This window comes from Chiloscyllium plagiosum, chromosome 17 (genome assembly GCF_004010195.1).
Source record: "Chiloscyllium plagiosum isolate BGI_BamShark_2017 chromosome 17, ASM401019v2, whole genome shotgun sequence".
Lineage (NCBI taxonomy): Eukaryota > Metazoa > Chordata > Chondrichthyes > Orectolobiformes > Hemiscylliidae > Chiloscyllium > Chiloscyllium plagiosum.
In genome coordinates this window covers 65,838,415-65,857,618 of record NC_057726.1, presented here as the reverse complement: position 1 = coordinate 65,857,618, position 19,204 = coordinate 65,838,415, and the positions used below count along the sequence as shown (strand labels likewise).

General features: G+C 40.3%; 1 protein-coding gene across 1 annotated transcript in view; it reads left to right on the top strand.

Moving 5' to 3' along the window:
• Positions 1-19,204, top strand: part of sf3b3 (splicing factor 3b, subunit 3) — a 57,098-nt gene that overhangs the window by 12,692 nt on the left and 25,202 nt on the right. Inside the window, exons 4-12 of the mRNA XM_043707353.1 lie at positions 908-1,078; positions 4,758-4,930; positions 8,158-8,299; positions 9,983-10,095; positions 11,056-11,193; positions 12,106-12,209; positions 13,577-13,742; positions 14,017-14,112; positions 15,513-15,585. Of these exons, the coding sequence (XP_043563288.1) occupies positions 908-1,078; positions 4,758-4,930; positions 8,158-8,299; positions 9,983-10,095; positions 11,056-11,193; positions 12,106-12,209; positions 13,577-13,742; positions 14,017-14,112; positions 15,513-15,585 (1,176 nt within the window). The remainder of the gene's footprint in view (positions 1-907; positions 1,079-4,757; positions 4,931-8,157; positions 8,300-9,982; positions 10,096-11,055; positions 11,194-12,105; positions 12,210-13,576; positions 13,743-14,016; positions 14,113-15,512; positions 15,586-19,204) is intronic.

The window sequence follows — 19,204 nt, the reverse complement described above, 5'->3', positions numbered from 1 at the left end:
TCTTTAAAAGCTTCCCAGTCCTCCGTTTTCCCACTTATCTTAGCTATGTTATACTTTTTCTCTTTTAACTTTACTTCCCTCGTCAGCCACGGCCGCCCATTCCTCCTCCTGGGATCTTTCTTCCTTTTAGGAATGAACTGATCCTGCAACTTCTGCATTATACACAGAAATATCCTCCATTGTTCCTCCACGGTCATCCCTGCTAAGGTATTGCACCTTTGAACTTTGGCCAACTCCTCCCTCATAGCTCCATAATTCCCTTTATTCAACAGAAGTACTGTCACTTCCGACTGTACCCACTTCCAGAATGTTCAGCTTCTTTGAGAAATGTCACATGAATGTCCTGAGAGATCGTGCAATTTAATCTTTTAACATTACACTTGTAATTGCCTGATAGTGCCCTCAAAAGTTTATCATCTCCCTATTTTTATTATTTTTCTGGTCAAATCTGTTTCCTGAATCAATTTGTCTTTTATCTGAAAGCTTCAGGGCCACTTTTTAGTGATTTTTTTTTTTAAAAAGATTATTATAATAGAATTTGTGTTCTGAAGCTGTTGCAATGGGATTTTGAAGTATCGTACAGGAGCCCAACTCTCTGGATTGCCTGTCCTGCAGCATTACCAGTCCACCTTACGGAAGGATCCAATCTCCTTGGGTAACAAGTGTCCAGGGAAATGCAGGTTCAGGCACTTAGTCTTGGTAAATGTGGGGTTACAAGGATAGAGTGGGGGGCTATGTCTGGGTGGAATGCTGTTTGGAGGATTGGTGCAGACGTGATGGGATGAATGGCCTCTTTCTGCACTCTAGGGATTCTATAACTGCAATGTAAGTTTCTCTCAATTAATCATTTCAGTTTATCTGCTTAAACACACCAAGCTATTGTTGATTTTTTTCTGTCTCTCCACAGATTACATAGTAGTGGGTAGTGACTCTGGTAGGATTGTTATCCTGGAGTATCAACCATCCAAGAATATTTTTGATAAGGTCCATCAGGAAACCTTTGGGAAGAGCGGATGTCGGCGTATTGTACCTGGACAGTACCTGGCAGTTGACCCAAAAGGTCGTGCTGTTATGATCGGTGAGTAGTAGTGTAAATATAATTTTACAGAAGAAAAGGAGCACACATTCACTGACTCGAGGCTTATTCACCCTTAAGTTAGGTTATGACTCATCTATATTTTAGCTCCTAATTAACTCTCTTAAATCCCATATCTGTCGAGGCCCTTGGATAAATGAGTTAAATGTGAACAGCAATCTGTTTAATTGACCAAAGATATCTATATTTTCTAATCGACCTGTTCAGAGATGTTATTATACACCAGCACGGAAACGGACCATTCAGTCCAACTCGTCCATGCTGACCAGATATCCTTACCTAATCTAGTCCCATTTGCCAGCACTTGGCTCATATCCCTCTAAACCCTTCCTATTCATGTACCCATCCAGATGCCTTTTAACTGCTGCAATTGTACCAGCCTCCTCCACTTCCTCTGGCAGTTCAATCCATACACACATCACCCTCTTTGTGAAAAAGTTGCCCCATAGTTCCCTTTTTATATCTTTCTCCTCTCACCCTAAAGCTTTGCCCTCTAATTCTGGACTCACCCCACCCCAGGGAAAATACTTTGTTTGTTTACCCTTTCCATGCCCCTCATGATTTTATAAACTTCCAGAAGATCACCCCTCGGCCTCCGAAGCTCATCTCTATGATTCTGGAGCAGGTGGGATTTGAACCAGGTCTCCGGGCTTTGAAGTAGCTACACTGTCACTGCACCACATGAGCCCTTTGACTAAAGGTGTCACTTAGCACATTGAAGTGGATCTACTAGGAATCCATTTGTGCCCTTTGCAGCAAGGTGCAGCAATCAGACTTGGAAAGCCTAGATAATTTTTGTTCACCTCCCTGATCCTGATCAATTTCTCTTCTCTTCCCTGATCTTGATAAATTTGGGGACATTGAAGACACCATCAATAATCCTTGATGCAATGACTAATGGTGCAGAACAGATACCCACAGCTTGTAGCAGATGTGGCTTAGAACTGTTCCAGATGTGTATGTATCCATCATGTCTTTGGGGAAGCAAATAGATTCATTACTGTGCTTGCATTAAGGTATGCTGGAACACTGCAGCAGGCTGGCAGGGGTGGATGGAATAGGGAGGGAGCGCACTGCCATGGCATGGGAGAGTTCAGCCCCTAAAATTATTGAATTCGATATTCAGGTTGAAGTGTTGCAGGATCCCCAAACGGAAAATGAGGTGTTGTTCTTCCACCTTGCACTGGGCCTTGCTGAAACACTGTAGCAAGCTTGAGACCGAGATGTTGGCCAGGGAATAGGGTGGAGTGTTAAAGTGGCAGGCAACTGGAAACTCGGTGTCTTTTTATCTGTGTGGAAATGGTGGCTGGCTGGTTGGTTGGTAGGTAAGGACAAGGGGAAACCTATCACTGTTGCAGGAGAGAAGACGAGGTGAGAGCTGAAGTACGAGAAATGTGTCAGACCTAGTTGAAGACCTTGACAAAAACGGTGCTGGGGAGTCTTTGGTTGAGGAAGAATGTGGACGTTTTAGAGGCTCCCTTGTCGAAGTTCACCTCGTTGGAACAACAGCAACAGGGTTTCCCTTGTCCTTACCTACCATCCCACCAGCATCCGCATCCAGCAAGATGCCACCTCCGGGACGCCCTGGTCCATGCTTCTTTCACTCCCAACACCACCTCTCACAGCCCCACGGCACCTTCTCCTGCACTTGCCACATGTGTAACACTTGCCCATTTACCTCCTCCCTCCTCAGCATTCAAGGGCCCAAACACACTTTCCAGGTGAAGCAGCACTTTACCTGCACTTCACACAGTCTAGTCTACTGCATTGGCTGATCACAATGTGGTCTCCTCTACGTTGGGGGAATGAAGCATAGACTGGGAGACTGTGTTTCGCAGAGCATCGATATTCAGCCTGCAAAAATAAAACCATGAACTTCCAGTTGCCTGCCACTTTAACATACCACCCTCTTACTTGCCAACATCTCTGTGTCAGGCTTGCTGCAGCGTTCCAGCAAAATTCAGCACAAACTGAAGAAGGACACCTCATTTTATGCTTGGGGACCCTGCAGCTCTCCAGACTTGATATAGAGCTCAATACTTTTAGGGCCTGAGCTCTCCCTATTTCCTCATGACCCACCCCCACACATCAGCCTTGTTATCACATAGTCTGCCATTGCACAGTACCTGTTGTTAGCTACCAACAGTCTCCATTAACAGCCAATCACTCTGTCAGCAAGATCATTATCCACTCCTTTGTTCAACTGTCTTCTCTCTTTTTGGGCTCCATCCCAAACATATCATTTAGTCCTTACCCACCCTCCACCATCTTCTGCAAGTAAATCAACATTTTCCAAGCTGCCATCAGTTCAGAGAAAGTGTCACCAGAAAGACCCAAAATGTTAACTCTGATTTCTCTTCCTGAACTCAACATCATACTTATGGACTGAATGGAGGTGTTCTGCAAAGTGGTCATTGTTCAGAGTGGTGTGTTTAATGGCTTTCATTGCTTTTACACAAAGGCACATACAACACGGATAGGTCATATGATTGTAATGAGCAAGTCAGCTAGTGTACTCCAAATATCCCCTTTCTCATATCTCTCAAACGTTTGTTGGTTTATCATTGGCAGTTGCAAGTTACATAATTACCTGATATACATTGAATTAATGATAATTTATTTTTAACACAGAACAATATGTTAATGCTGGTTAATTCATTTCCTTCAGTCTCTACGCATGCATTGGATATATAAAACTGAATCTTAATATGATCTGTTCTGTTGAGTTTCATGAAAAGTTTCTCTGTGCAAGATCTAGTGAGTTTTCTCTCACTATCATTCCAAACTTGCCTGATTAACTACCTACCACCATCCTCGTAGTGCCACTCCTGTCCAGTACTACCCCAATTCGACTACTTGCTATGGCCAGAGAACATGAGAGAATCCCAGGATGGATCAGCATCAATTGTGCTTACACAATCTTTAAATCCAGTTGAACATTTGACCAAGTGACAAAATAGTGGAGCAGCAGCCACAAATACACACAGCTCATAGTACGTAACTGGCGCATATGACATTTCCTCAAACATACATCTGCATTCTTTTACCCCAACTGTTCCCAAACCATCAGACTCCACAGGTGTCGTCTTCTACATCGTATGTTACTACTCTTAAGTTGCTGCTTTATTGTCTCTTATGCCCAATGTAACCCAGTATTTGTGCTAGTTGACTCTAACTTTTATTTGCAATCATCATTATTTACAAAAAATGAAATTTCACCGACACACTGCAAGTCAATTGCTTGATTAATGAGATGGACTACAGTGTGTAATGGTATAGAATAGATACAGTACATGTAGCTCAGCCTTCCCTTTGTGAAGCTATTGTATTGGGGTGGCATGGTGGCTCAGTGGTCCCAGGTTTGATTCCAACCTTAGGTGACTGTCTGTGTGGAGTCTCTCCATGTCTACATGGGTTTCTTCTGGGTGCTCCGGTTTCTTCCCACAGTCCAAAGATGTGCAGCTCAGGTGAATCGGCCATGTTAAATTGCCCATAATGTGTTACGTGCATTAGGGAATTGGGTCTGGGTGTGTGTGGGTCGGTGTGGACTTGTTGGGCCGAAGGGTCTGTTTCCACACTGTACGGAATCTAATCTAATCTAATCTAATCTAATCTAATCTATTGTGCACTCTGGTGCCACATCTGTCATGATTTGTTTCAGGTGCTATTGAGAAGCAAAAGTTGGTCTACATTCTGAACAGGGATGCTGCTGCTCGCCTCACCATCTCCTCCCCTCTAGAAGCGCACAAAGCAAATACGTTGGTGTATCATGTCGTTGGTGTGGACGTGGGGTTTGAAAATCCTATGTTTGCTTGTCTTGAGATGGACTATGAGGTAAATTCCTAGGTTTGGAGTATTTGTGTTATTGGATGTAGCTAGTGTAACACTCTAAAATGAGCTTTAAATATACTAGAAACATCTAATGTCAGGTGATGAAACTGTTTTGGAGTTCTTCGGACCAAGAGTCTGAGGCATTGTCACAAATGAATGGTCCTGGTTGAGCTATCTCACAATAAACTTAAATTGAACCTCAGGTTAATAGTTTGTTTCATCATCAAATTGGGTATTTTTGCTCAAGAAGCTATTGCTTGTAGTTTTTAATCTAATGCAATTAGCAGATTCCAACAGCACCAACTCTCTGATTATGTCAGTACTTTAATTGAATTAAGATTACCCGCTTCCTCTAACTCTCAACCAAACCTTTAACTCTCTATACTCATTTGGTCAAGGTTTCTACTCCTGATAGCAGTTAATTGATCTCTGCTGTGCCCTGTGTAGGGGTGCCTAGTGAGGAAAGGATCAAGTTTGGTTTTACTGCTGATAAAATGATGTGAATCATGTCTCTTCTCCGAAAAATATTTGGGGAAAGTTTTAGTTCTCTGATTCAGCAGTCCATGAGCTTTCCACTTGCTTGACATGTTTCTCTGTCAAAGCTGTTGTATAAATACTAGCTGTTCTTGTTGGTGGATTATGGTGTTTGTGATGAGTATATTGTAATTTTGCCCGAATTTACTGCGTCAGATGTTCCTACAACAGTGAAACATTCTCTGCATGATGCGATGAGAAGTAAAAAAAAATGTTTCCTGGCCACTATTACCTTTTACTCACATTAATTATGGCCAGCACTTATATAATATGCTTAGCTAAGATTTTGCAGCCTTAAATTATCTGGAGGGCAAACTTGAAAGCAAAGCTGAATACGTTTTCAGGGGCACTGTCCAGTTTCTGTGCAGGATGATTAACAGTGCTGTGTTACATGGAAATAAAATACTGTTTTGATTAACCATTGCAATGTAACTTCAAATCCATGTATTTTTTGATTCTGAAGACAACTAATCTCAGTAATGGAACCATAAAAAGGTCAGTTTTAATGAATAACTCGTTTGATTTACAAAGGTCCTTTAGTGAAGGAAATCTACCATCCTTCACCTGGTCTGGCCTGAGGGTGACCTCAGACCCACAACATTGTGATTGTCTTTCAGCTTTGATCTGTAATATACTAGCAAGCCATTCTGTTGAAGGGTGTTTAGGGATACAGCAATGCTGGGGTTTTTTCAACAATGGTCATAGCCCTTTAAAGAATAGATGAAAACTAGCTCTTTATCCCCAGTGTAAACATTATAAAATTGTGTAATATCTTGCATTCATATAGTGCTTCAAAATAATCAGGCTACTTTTTTTGGCATTAAGAACTGAATGGCAGAATATTACTCCAATTAAGCATTAGAATTCTGAATTAAAGTCTTTAGTCCCAACTACAAACTATTCTCTAGAAATTGACTCAATCCCTTTACCTGATAACTGGAAAATGTCAAACCAGTCTGTTTACAGCATTAGAAACAAAATTGGCTTCAAGATGAGCTTCCATCCACATTTGCCCCCATCAACAACACTGCCTGATTCCGTCCAATATATTGCTTGACTCTGCCCTTACATTATTTCATCTGCCATTGAAACCATCGTCTGTCTTTGTCATTTCTAGACTTGCCAATTCCAAGTTGCTTTGAGCCTTCCTCCTATTCTCTGCAACTATAATTTGGAATTTATAAGCTAAAACTCTACGATTCATCTTCATTGATAAACTAGTCCTGTTCCCCTTCAGCCTTGTGCTTGCTAACCCACTCTGGGTCCTGGTTAAGCAACTCACTGCTTATGCGTGTGGTGAATGTGAGGATGACCATTTTAAAAGGAAATTGGATGGGCATTTAATGGATGTAAACTATAAGTTTATTGGGATGGGGGGCTGTTTGGATTTCTCTACAGAGAGCTAGGCTGAATGGTAACTATTGCACTGTTAAGGCTAATGCATATTTGTTTAAATAATTGGTAGTTTTGTCCCAGATCAATTACTTCTAAAAAGTGCTGTGAATGTGAAATTGGATAGGGACAAGAATCTTCAGATCACTGTTGGGGCAATGGAGTGGGAAGAGACTACTGATGACTTATAAGAATGAAATCAAGCAAAGTTCTCCCATCCAGCAGCATGATGGAGTAGGATATTGTGGTCAACTGTGCACAAAAGGTGAAGGCAAATTAAAAATAGCCAGATGCAGAATTAATACAGCATAGATGGAAGCCATTCAACCCATTGTGTCAGCACCAGATCTCTGTAGGAGCTGTGGACTTGCTGTCATTCTCTCACTTTCCACTCCTGTAATACTACACACTGTTCTCCCTGTGGCACTGCACATTCAGTATCTTGAGCCTGCTCTGCCATTCAGTTAGATCATGGCTAGTTTATGTATGTTTGAATTCCACACTTCCATCGATCCCAAAGCCTTAGATTCTTGTTCGGCAAAGAAATGTAGCCTCTCCCTACCTCCATCATCTGAGGCAGAATGTTCCCCAAGTCAACAACATAATTTTTTTTTATTATCTGAATCGTATAATGATGAGCCTTAAATGCTGTATATAACTGAAGCATAAAAGAAAGAATATTATGTTCAGTTCCTCTTTTAATAAAGGATAGCATCTCATTAATTGTCTTAATAACTTGCTTGTTGATTTTTTAAATGTGATTCATGTGCAATCCCTATGTACCTCAGGATTCAGAAAATGAGCAACTTTACATTGTTAGTTGAAAGTAGATAGCTTTTGAATCCCTCCAATGAACTGTTTGCATCAGACACTCAGGCAACGTATTCAAGATACTAACCATTTGTCACATGAGTTTTTTTTGCTAACCTTGCCATTAAGGAAATTCAAGATGGTCGCAGATACAAAATCATTTACTGAGGACCCCCGTGTTGATGTCGTTGCTGAAAACATTTCTAATTTGATTTGTCCATTCCTGATAGCTGCCTAGTAACCACCGTAGGGTGGAGAATGTCTGTGTGTGCATTTCAGCTTGTTAAAGTACATGCAAAGGTAAAAGATGGCCACTGTATCTTTCTCTAACAGAGGAGGCAAGTATTCCAGTAATGTTCGGATTTCAATCGGTTAATAGTTGCAATGAGAAAGTATTCTTTGTATTTTCAGTATTAAGATTATGAAAATCAAAAGTGAATTAAGCATTACTTTGAGCCTCCATTTCATGCTTGACCGTTTCCTTCTATTTGTAGGAGGCAGACAGTGATCCTACTGGTGAAGCAGCTGCTAACACTCAACAGACATTGACATTCTACGAGTTGGATCTGGGTCTGAACCATGTTGTGAGAAAGTACAGTGAACCTCTGGAGGAGCATGGCAACTTCCTAATTACAGGTATATGGTTTACGAGTCCACTCTTGGTGAAATACAGACTGGAGTTAGGATTTAAAATGTTTTTAGTTTACAATGACTCCTCTCAAAAGTTACCTGTTCCTTCTCATTACCTCCTTTACTTTGTGATGCAGTCAGGCAGAAAAATTAGCTTCTGTATTTATGTTGATGTATAGTGCATTTGCTCTTGTATGGAAGCAAAATGAGGAAAATTTGGCAATAAGATTAAATATTTATAAACTCCATTTGACCCACAAGGAAAGCATTAATTTCCTAAAGGCCGTGGAATTTAAATTGTTATAGGACAACAAAGGTAAGTCAATAATAGAAGTTGTTGTCAAAATAACTGACGCGCACTTCTACACACTCAAAGCCATCACTCCAGAATACTTTCTGAAACTGGAAAAGTCAGGGCGTTCAGCAGGTCATGTTTTTCCATCGCATTGACACAAAGCTATCTTAACCCGGTCGCTTCTCAGATTTAAAAAGTTGATTCAGTGTTCGTGAACAGTGGCAAAGCTACATTTCCCATTTAGCTCCTCAACATTTATAACATTGACATTAAATTTCCATATTCATTTGCAAGTCATTCATTACTTGTGGAATCCCTTCAGTGTGGGAGCAGACCATTGAGTCCACACCAACCCTCTGAAGAGCATCCCACCCAGACCCACCCCAACTACCCTACCCCTGTAACCATATATTACCAGTGACTAACCCACCAAACCTGCATATCTTTGGACTGTGGGAGAAAACCGGAATACCCAGAGGAAACCCATGCAGACCCGGGGAGAATGTGCAAACTCCACGCAGACAGTCACCCAAGGTTGGAATTGAAATGGTGCTGTGAGGCAGCAGTGCTAACCATTGCCACAGTGGCCTCCCCATCCCCTCAGTTGTTTAATAAAAAGGCAGTATCTTGGCCACGCTGAAATGTCATGGAGATGTATAAATCTTTAGGAAATGAAGTTCAGAAATAGAATTGAACGATTGCAGATCACAGACTGTTTTTGTCAACTATTTTGAGATTTTGGGATTAGTTGCTCCTTGCTACCAGGTTTTCATGTGTTAATCAGTATTCACAGGTTAATTCAAAGTGAGAACAATATGGTTCAGCTCAAAGTTATATTCAACTTAAAAATTTAAAAATGGAAAATATAAGGAAACGATTGACTTAATGGCATAAGGGCATTCATAAAAAATTGCGTTTCGGACAAGGTAACTGAGCAACTCTGACCCATGGTCAATGCTCAATGTGCTAACCTGTCCTTTTGGATACTGAAGGGGCTGCTGTGTGTTTCTCCCATGTTTCTATGTTGTCCATTTCTCTTAAATTTATTTATTTATTTAAATAAATGGTGGCAACTTGAGAAAGCAAAACCTCCTTATGCATATTTTAAAATTGGAAAAGAGGACTCAGGTTCCCCATGGGAGACTGATTAGCAAGGTTAGATCTCATGGAACACAGGGAAAACTAGCCATTTGGATACAGAACTGACTCAAAGGTAGAAGACAGAGGGTGGTAGTGGAGGGTTGTTTTTCAGACTTGGCAGGTAGGATTGGATTGGGTTGGGATATCTGGTCGGCATGGACGGGTTGGACCGAAGGGTCTGTTTCCATGCTGTACATCTCTATGATTCTATCCTTGATTTGAAATATTGAAGTTGAAATCTTTCTCTACTTCAGTTCCAGGAGGCTCAGATGGGCCGAGTGGTGTACTAATCTGTTCCGAAAACTATATCACTTATAAAAACTTTGGAGACCAACCAGACATCCGATGCCCCATCCCCAGGAGGAGGGTAAGAAGTTTATTAACTTAATGCAATCTTGCAGTACGTCGATAGGCAGAAATATAACACCTACTTAAGACTTCGATATTTCAATATTACTCAAATATTGAAAATGAGCTGATGATCCCAAAATAATTTGTATTGTCTGTAACTGTTCTCGTATTCTGAGAGTGGGTTGAGCATTTCCGAGCTTACTGAACAATAATCACTTGTTTCAATTTGACATTTGTGCCCAAAGCTTTTCCACCTGTAGGTGAGGTTAATGGACAGATGGTATTTTTGGCAAAGGACCAAGGGGGACTGCTGGTCAGAAAACATTGCATTGATCCACCCTGCAGGCACTCTGCCTCTATTCCTGATAAAGAGCTTTTGCCCAAAACGTCGAATTTCCTGCTCCTCGCATGCTGCCTGAACTGCTGTGCTTTTCCAGCACCATCTAATCCATAATCCTTGTTGAGGGAGGCAGTGGCTAAATATCATGTTAATATAGTTTAGATTTTTAGTATTTTTAACTTCTTCCATTTTCCTAAATATTCCCCAAGCAAACTATAAAATTGCAAGGTTCAGTCCCCCAGTCAGTTTCATTTAGCTTCCAGTTCCCTGAGCTTGGAGGTTTAAAATTACCTGGGTTTTCTATACTTGATCACTATGTAGTGATGGGGAGAAAGTGAGGTCTGCAGATGCTGGAGATCAGAGCTGAAAATGTGTTGCTGGAGAAGCGCAGCATCCAGGGAACAGGAGAATCGACGTTTTGGGCATAAGCCCTGAAGAAGGGCTTATGCCCGAAACGTCGATTCTCCTGTTCCCTGGATGCTGCCTGACCTGCTGCGCTTCTCCAGCAACACATTTTCAGCCACTATGTAGTGATCCCTAATGGAAGCACATGCATGGGGGCATGTTTTGTTTTCGACTTGTATCTGTGTCCTGTAGCAAAATGCATTACACAAATACAGGCATTTTCTCTTCCAGAATGACCTGGATGATCCTGAACGAGGAATGATTTTTGTCTGCTCTGCTACGCATAAAACAAAATCCATGTTCTTCTTCCTGGCACAGACTGAACAAGGCGACATCTTCAAAATTACACTGGAAACAGATGAGGACATGGTAAGGAGGACTGCAGGTTAGAAATCCCAGTTTGGTGACTCACCAATTATAATCAAAAGTTTTGCAGGCAAATTAATTTGCGAACTGTTTTATGTTTTCTTCTTGGTGTGTAACACATTATGGATAACTAAACTACTATGTCTTTTCCCATTTCAATAACACAGTTAAGGTCTTGAATGTGTACTGACCAGTTTTAGTGGTGTTGGAGCAGAACTAGGCCATTCGGCATCGCGTCTTCTCTGCACCTAGTCTCTCCCATTAGTGGAAACATCTTCTCCGCAGTCCACTGTATCCAGGCCTCTCTGTATTCTGTAATTTTCAACCAGATTTCCCCTCATCATCCTTCTAAACTCCCATCAATTACAGACGCAGAGTCCTTAACCACTCCTCATATGAAAAGCCCTTCATCCCTGGGATCATTCTTGTAAATCTCTGAGCCCCTCCAAGGTCAACACATTCTTCCTTAGATAAGGGGCCCAAAACTTGTTCTCATGCCAGCTAATCAGAAAAGGATCAAGCTAATGACATTTGGTTAGAAAACAAACTGCTGTTTGCTGCAAATTGGCATTTCTTTTGGAAATATAAGTTGGTGACTTCTCATTGTTCATGAATTACAAAAATGAGTAAGCTTTTGTCAGTACATGTTTCTTGAAAGGAATGATGCGTACTTTCAATCTTGGTAATCTTACAGCCTTATTTCTGTTTTTTTACTGAAAACCTGTTTGAAAAGTTGTTCTATAAAGACTTGAAATATTGCTCAGATATTAGGTAGGTTTTCTTTGGACCTCACACTGTTGAGAGAGCGTTTGGAAATTGTCTAATTATAATTTTCACTCTCTTCCACGATCCTCCCTTTCCTGTCTTTTATAATTGATGTCTTGTTTTATAAAATGTTTGTTTGTATATTTGCAGGTGACTGAAATCAGGTTGAAGTATTTTGACACTGTCCCTGTGTCAACTGCCATGTGTGTACTGAAGACTGGGTTCCTCTTTGTTGCATCAGAATTTGGCAATCAGTGAGTGTGGACTGTTTTACTGTTGATCACATTAGATTTTGCTGGGATTAAATAGCTATTTTGTTTGTATTTCGTACGTCTGTCTCCTGCATCTTATGGCCAAAATGATGACTAAGTAGTTACTTGAAGATATTTGACAGTGGTGCTCTGTTACTGGCTAATGAAAGCAGCTGACTGTTCACATTCTGTGGAGACTGTCTGTCGATTTCACAAGTCATTTGGACTTCATTGTATATTAAGGAGCCTTGAGGTGCGCTCTTAAAGGTTAAGCCAGCTTCCCATCAATTTGTATTGTGCATAAAGTAGAGCAAGTGGCCTGAGATTTGATCATGAGATCTTTGGGCCTTAGCCAGTACAGCAGTCTGTTTTGATGCAGTGACTAAAGAAGTTAGCTTTGTGGCTTATAAATGTATTCCCAGCATTAAATGATACAGTGCAAATGTGGGATGGACCTTTTGGGTCATTGTGCTTATGTTCCATCTTTGAAAGAGCTATCCGGTTAGCCTCACATTGTCACCATGTCCCTTAACTTCGTAAATGTTTCCAGTTCAAATATGTTGAGTTTCATTTTATTTGAGTTATTACTGAATTTGCTTCCACCGTCCTGCCAGGCTGTGCATTTATGATTGTTATAACTCACTGTCTAGTATTTTTTTCCTTAAAGTAGCCTTCTGACATTTACTTAGGAGCATCTTTACGATTAATAGTTTGTGGCTATTACTTTTGTGTGTTACCAAGAAGAGTATCTTGTTCACTTCTTCCAGTCTGTTCGCCACTCGAACATATATGCTTCACTGATGCTTCACTTCCATTTGCTTACCTTTACACTGTATCTTTCAACACCCTTCCTAAACACCAATTCATCAATCCCAGTCTTGTGCTTTCTGTTGACGCAGCATCCAATTTTTATTTTACTTAGTCCTTCTACATTTGATTACTAATCACAATAGCAGTATTACTTTTGTCCCACTGTCTATAAAACTCCTTTGTCTGCAAGCAATTTAAAGTGTACAACACATCATTTTTAATCTCTTCAATATATTTTTGTGTTCACTTTCTGCAATTTTCACTCTTGACCAGTGCACGCTGCCACTTGATTTGCTAGCTTATTTTAATAACATTTGTGTCAGTGGCTTGGATAGTATTGTTTTTTGTTAAGAAATCAGGTTGTCATATTCTATTAATTCTCAAAACAGGTTCTACAGTATATGTAAAGCATATCTTGGGATTTTGTAGTGGAATTATCAGTGGCTTGATGTTGGCCTGATCAACTGATGTGCAGTTAGTGTAAATAATAATTGTTTTTTTTTAAATAAAAGAATATGTTAGTCTTCAGAAAGCTAAGTCATGTCTGTTTTATATTCCAGTTACCTTTATCAGATTGCACATCTCGGAGATGATGATGATGAACCAGAGTTCTCTTCAGCAATGCCGTTAGAGGAGGGAGATACATTTTTCTTTCAGCCACGACCTCTCAAGAATCTGGTATTGGTGGATGAGTTGGACAGCCTTTCACCAATTTTAACATGCCAGGTATGAAAACATAATTCCAGATTCTTTAGTGGAGCTGAACAATGTTTATTTCACCAACTAATCATATGGAGTCTGTAGGTTTGAGTGTTTAGTTGTTTCTATTGATACAGCCAATGACCATTGTGTATACGCTGACTAAATTAATGTGAATTCATGTTGCTTTTCTGAAAAGTATTTGAGGAAAGTCTTATTTTCTTAGTCAGCTGTCCTGAAGTTGTCATGCCAGTTATGTTTGCCACCAATGTTTCGCTGTTGCTTATATTTTCATCTGCAGATTGCTGATCTGGCTAATGAAGACACACCTCAGCTATATGTTGCCTGTGGGAGAGGGCCGCGGTCGTCATTGAGAGTCTTGAGGCATGGTCTTGAGGTATGATGTGTATGAAATTATTTTTTGTAGGAGGCCAGTGACTATCTTTTAAGGAGCCACTATTCATACATTGATAGAAACATCCTGTATTTGAATCATTCTGACTTTAAGGTCCCAGGTTTCATCTGTGCTGTTTGGTTCACTTATCTCAGTTAAGGAGCTGCAATAAGCTACAGGGGAGGGACAGTGAAGAAAAGTTGATTAAGGTTTCTATTCCAAATGACAGCTCTGCGACCTGTGTATCTCTGGAAGTTGCCACCCAGTTAAATAGTGCGGTGAGGAAGGCATATGGCGTACTGGCTTTTATTGGTAGAGGAATTGAGTTCCGGAGTCCTGAGGTCATGATGCAGTTGTATAAGACTCTGGTGCGGCCGCATCTGGAATATTGTGTGCAGTTTTGGTCGCCATACTATAGGAAGGATGTGGAGGCACTGGAACGGGTGCAGAGGAGGTTTACCAGGATGTTGCCTGGTATGGAAGGAAGATCGTATGAGGAAAGACTGAGACACTTGGGGCTGTTTTCATTAGAGAAAAGAAGGTTTAGGGGTGACTTGATTGAGGTGTACAAGATGATTAGGGGGTTAGATAGGGTTGACAGTGTGAACCTTTTCCCGCGTATGGAGTCGGGTATTACAAGGGGGCATAGCTTTAAATTAAGGGGGGGTAGATATAGGACTGAAGTTAGGGGTAGGTTCTTCACTCAGCGAGTCGTAAGTTCATGGAATGCCCTGCCAGTAGCAGTGGTGGACTCTCCCTCTTTATGGGCATTTAAGCGGGCATTGGATAGGTATATGGAGGATAGTGGGTTAGTATAGGTTAGGTGGGCTTGGATCGGCGCAACATCGAGGGCCAAAGGGCCTGTACTGCGCTGTATTCTTCTATGTTCTATCTAGTAAGGAAAGGCTCCAGATGCTGCTGATTAAATGATGTGATTCATGTCTCTTCTCCGAAAAATATATGGGGAATATTTTAGAATCTCTGATTCAGCAGACCATGAGATTTCCAAAAAATGTAATTTGTCAACTGTGTTGGGGAAACCAAATCTCCATTTCCCAGTTATATGCTCCATTTTGTCATATTGGACCTCTTTTTAACCAGTAAATGTTGTTTGAACCCTCCTTTGAAGCAGGCACTGAAATTGATGAAAAACAACTTGCTGCAGAAACTCAACAGGTCTGGCAGCACTGTGGAAAGAAAGCAGAGTTAACATTTCAAGCCCAGAATACTGAAGATGGGTCACTGGACTCTGTTAACACTGCTTTCTCTCCACAGATGTGGCCAGACTGGTGAGTTTCTGCAGCAAGTTCTGTTTTTGTTTTATTTCCAGCATCTGCAGTTTTTTGTTTTGCAGTAAGATGGAGGACTCATGCTGATTTTTCTCCCCAAACCCTCATTGACAGGTATCAGAAATGGCTGTTTCAGAGCTGCCTGGTAACCCAAATGCTGTATGGACTGTGAGAAGACATGTGGAAGGTATGACCTGAGTAATGCATAGAGCAGAAATTCTTTTGGCCACATTAAGAAATGTTCACACAGTCATGTCCAACAAGGTTAAAAATCACACAACACCAGGTTATCGTCCAACAGGTTTAATTGGAAGCACACTAGCTTTTGGAGCGACGCTCCTTCATCAGGTGATTGTTGTGTCGCTCCGAAAGCTAGTGTGCTTCCAATTAAACCTGTTGGACTATAACCTGGTGTTGTGTGATTTTTATCTTTGTACACCCCAGTCCAACACCGGCATCTCCAAATCATGTCCAACAAGTGCATTGTACTAGATAAAATTCATGTAATTGCTCTGAACATTTTTTTGAAGAAAGCAGTAAATCTGCTCTCGCAAATTGCCATGTTGCATCATTGAGTGTGAACTCTGTTTAACTCATTGAACCACAATCCATAGGTATTGCAGGTTTAGTTTTTAAATTTTAATATTTTATTCTTATTTAAGTAGAACTATGTACAGCAATCTAAATAAAATGTACATAAAATAAGCACAGAAACAGCTGAAAAGTAGAGAAAGCAGCTTGCATGTATGAAGGATTGTTCACTGTTTACTGTTCTTTTACTAGCTTGCATTACCTCAGATTGCATATTTTGATAGCCATGACCTGGTTCCAAAATTGATTGAGAACTGAAGAATTAAACACTTCTAAACTGCAATACAGTTCAAATCCGTAGATGTCAAAAACATATGGGCTGTTACATTTTTGAAATTTATGGGTGGATTAACCCAAATAATGTTGATCTGACACCAAAACACATTTCAAGTCAGATTCTCTTCCATCGAAAGTCTTGCACTTTTGAAGGGGATAATGAATTACTTATTAAAATAATTTTTTTATTTAAATGTATTCATTTCCACTCGTTAAAGTTTGCATTGATCTTGATTTCAGTGGGGTTTTCTCCCCCACGTTTTTCTCACCTCTTTCTTCATTGTGCTGTCTCCAATTAGAGTTTGGTTCAGTTCCTCAGGAACTGACAGTACTCCATTATTGCCAAATGGCCTTTATTCGTGTGCCAGTTAGATAGTTATCAACAGTAGTGCGCAGTATGGTATTGTGGTACTGACATGATCCTCCTATGTTTATGCACTTGCACTTTTTTGCATCTGCCACTATGTGGGGCGAGAGTGAGTGATTATTAAAAGAATTTCTTACTGGCCCAGTAAATTTCACCAGGTGGCTGTATTCTCTACAGTTATCTCGACTGAGATTAGGCAACTGAGTGCAAATTGTTGTAGTTTCTTTTATTGTGTTTCTTATAGTTTGTGAATGATGTACAAATGTGAAAACTGCAATAATGATTTATTGGGCTGGGCACATCCTGTAAATGATCAAACCTTATGGAAGTTGTGGCCCCTGTGAAAATGAGTGGCTCTGGTTATAATTTACAAATTAGAATAATTGATAATCACTGATTCCATACCATAATCCAGAAATAGTGAGAAAGTATTCGGTAGAAGAATATTTTTGCAATACACGTAAATTTGCTAGGATTTAGTTGGGAGCGCGCTAAATGTCCTACAGTAATCCTAATGCTAACCGATATTACCTCAATGGAAAAGCTGTAGTGATGACCTGGTAATGAGAAATCACTTTTCAAATTGGATATGAATGTGCTCTTTATGCATGTTTCTTATTGAGTATCGTTTTATTGTCCACTTGAGACTCCCATGAAAGAATAAGAATATGGCATATGAGTGTATTTGTTTCCCATCAGTAATTGCCCTTGAGAAAATGATGCTGAACTGCAATGTCCTACGTACTAGATTGGGTGGTGGGTTGCTCATAATTATAAGAAAGTGGTTACTTTGCTAGTATTGATTTAGCCTGGGATACTTTCCTATGCTGGCTTGATGAGTGGGTATGGCAATACAGCTTTTGTCTAGCCTGAATGATATATTTATTGCAGTTTATACCCTGGTTGTCCTCAATCTTGAAAGAGCAGTACTAACCAAGGCTGGTATGTGGTGGCTTAATCTCTACCAATACCAAGCCTCTGTTTCTCTCCCACAGGTGGCCGGGGAAGGTGCTACTCACTCTAGGTGCGTACCTGCTGGTAGGGCCTCTTGGATACTGGTTTAGGGCAGACATTGTAAAGAACAGTCCTAACCAGTGATTACGTGAAGCAAAGTACTACTGATGCAGATATTCTACACAAAAGGATGTTGACTGGAAAATTGTGATATACCCCTTCCACCCCAACTGTAGAATATTACAAGAATCAGCATTGAAGAGTACATGTGTTGTCATTAGGCTTATATAGTTTATTATATTAAGATAGAAAAATCTGCCCTGTGATGATGCAATCTTCAGTTCTTGTGAATGTTTTCATCATCACAAATTGCAACCACCACTTGGAACCACCAGAACTTTAACTTAATATGCTGCCTATTCCAGATATGAATAAAGTTTAGAAAAGGAGGATTTATTCTGTGACTAGGGTTTAAGTTGGAGTGTGCATTCATTTTGACAATAATTACATTTGAAATCTTTAGTGACAACACTTAAATTTGAAGAGAGGAGTGAAGGGCAGGCTTATGTGTTTTAATGTTCATATATACAACAGGATATTTGTTCGAATTCGGTCTGGGGAATTTGTTTCCGTTATTGGGGTTTTTTTGGGCACATTGGTAAAGGGCAGTGCATTAGTTATGTGAGGACACTTTTTGGATATGTAAAAACATGCATGCTAATTATGAGATGGTGTGAGATGTAAAATATAGATTTTGCGGAATTTCCCAAGAAGGAACAAGGAATCGCAAAATTTAGTACAGGTTTAGTTGGAAGCTTCAGATCAGTGAGGCTTTAACCTGTAGGCTGATCACTGTAGGAATCTCTTAGTTTAATTGTCAGTTGAAGGGTCAATTTGTTCGGTGTGAAAATACTTCCAGGTCTTGAGTCAGAAACTTTTCAGTACTAGCCCTTTGCTTGCGAGTCTCTAATTATGATGGTTTCTGTTAAAGTTGCTTTTGTTGGATGGATATTAGGGGAATTAAAGATTAAATGTGAAATTTATAGACGGGGGTACTGGAAGGGCTGGGTGTTCTTAAGAATTCAATTGATACAGAGGGTTTGTATCCCAAGTTGCATTAACAACTAGATGTGGGTTTAGTTGGGAGGACTTAATGTAATTTCCCAGAGCTCCTTACATGGGAGGGAAGTCCCAGAGGATTGGAGAGTAGCAAGTGTTCACTGGGGCAAAATAAAGGCTTAAGGCTATGCTTTGTAACTTCTGGCATGTCAGTTTACTGTCAGTGGTGGGTACAGTTTTAGACACAATAAACGGGGACTTAAAAACAGTTATTGAGTTAATTTGTAAAAGCCAGATTGTATTTGACAAATTTACTGAAATGTTTTGGTGAGAATGTCCAAGGGAGTTGATCACTTGGTTACATTCAAACAAACAATGTGAAAACTGGTTAATAAAATTGAGGCTCGTAGAATCGAAGGGGTATGTGTCATCGTGGGTTTAAAATAATTGGCAAATTGAAATAAATGGTTATTTTTCAAACTAGAAAGGAGGCAGACTGTTGTGTTTCTTGTGTCAGTGCTACTGCTTTTAACTTTGATTTTAAGATACCAGATATCTT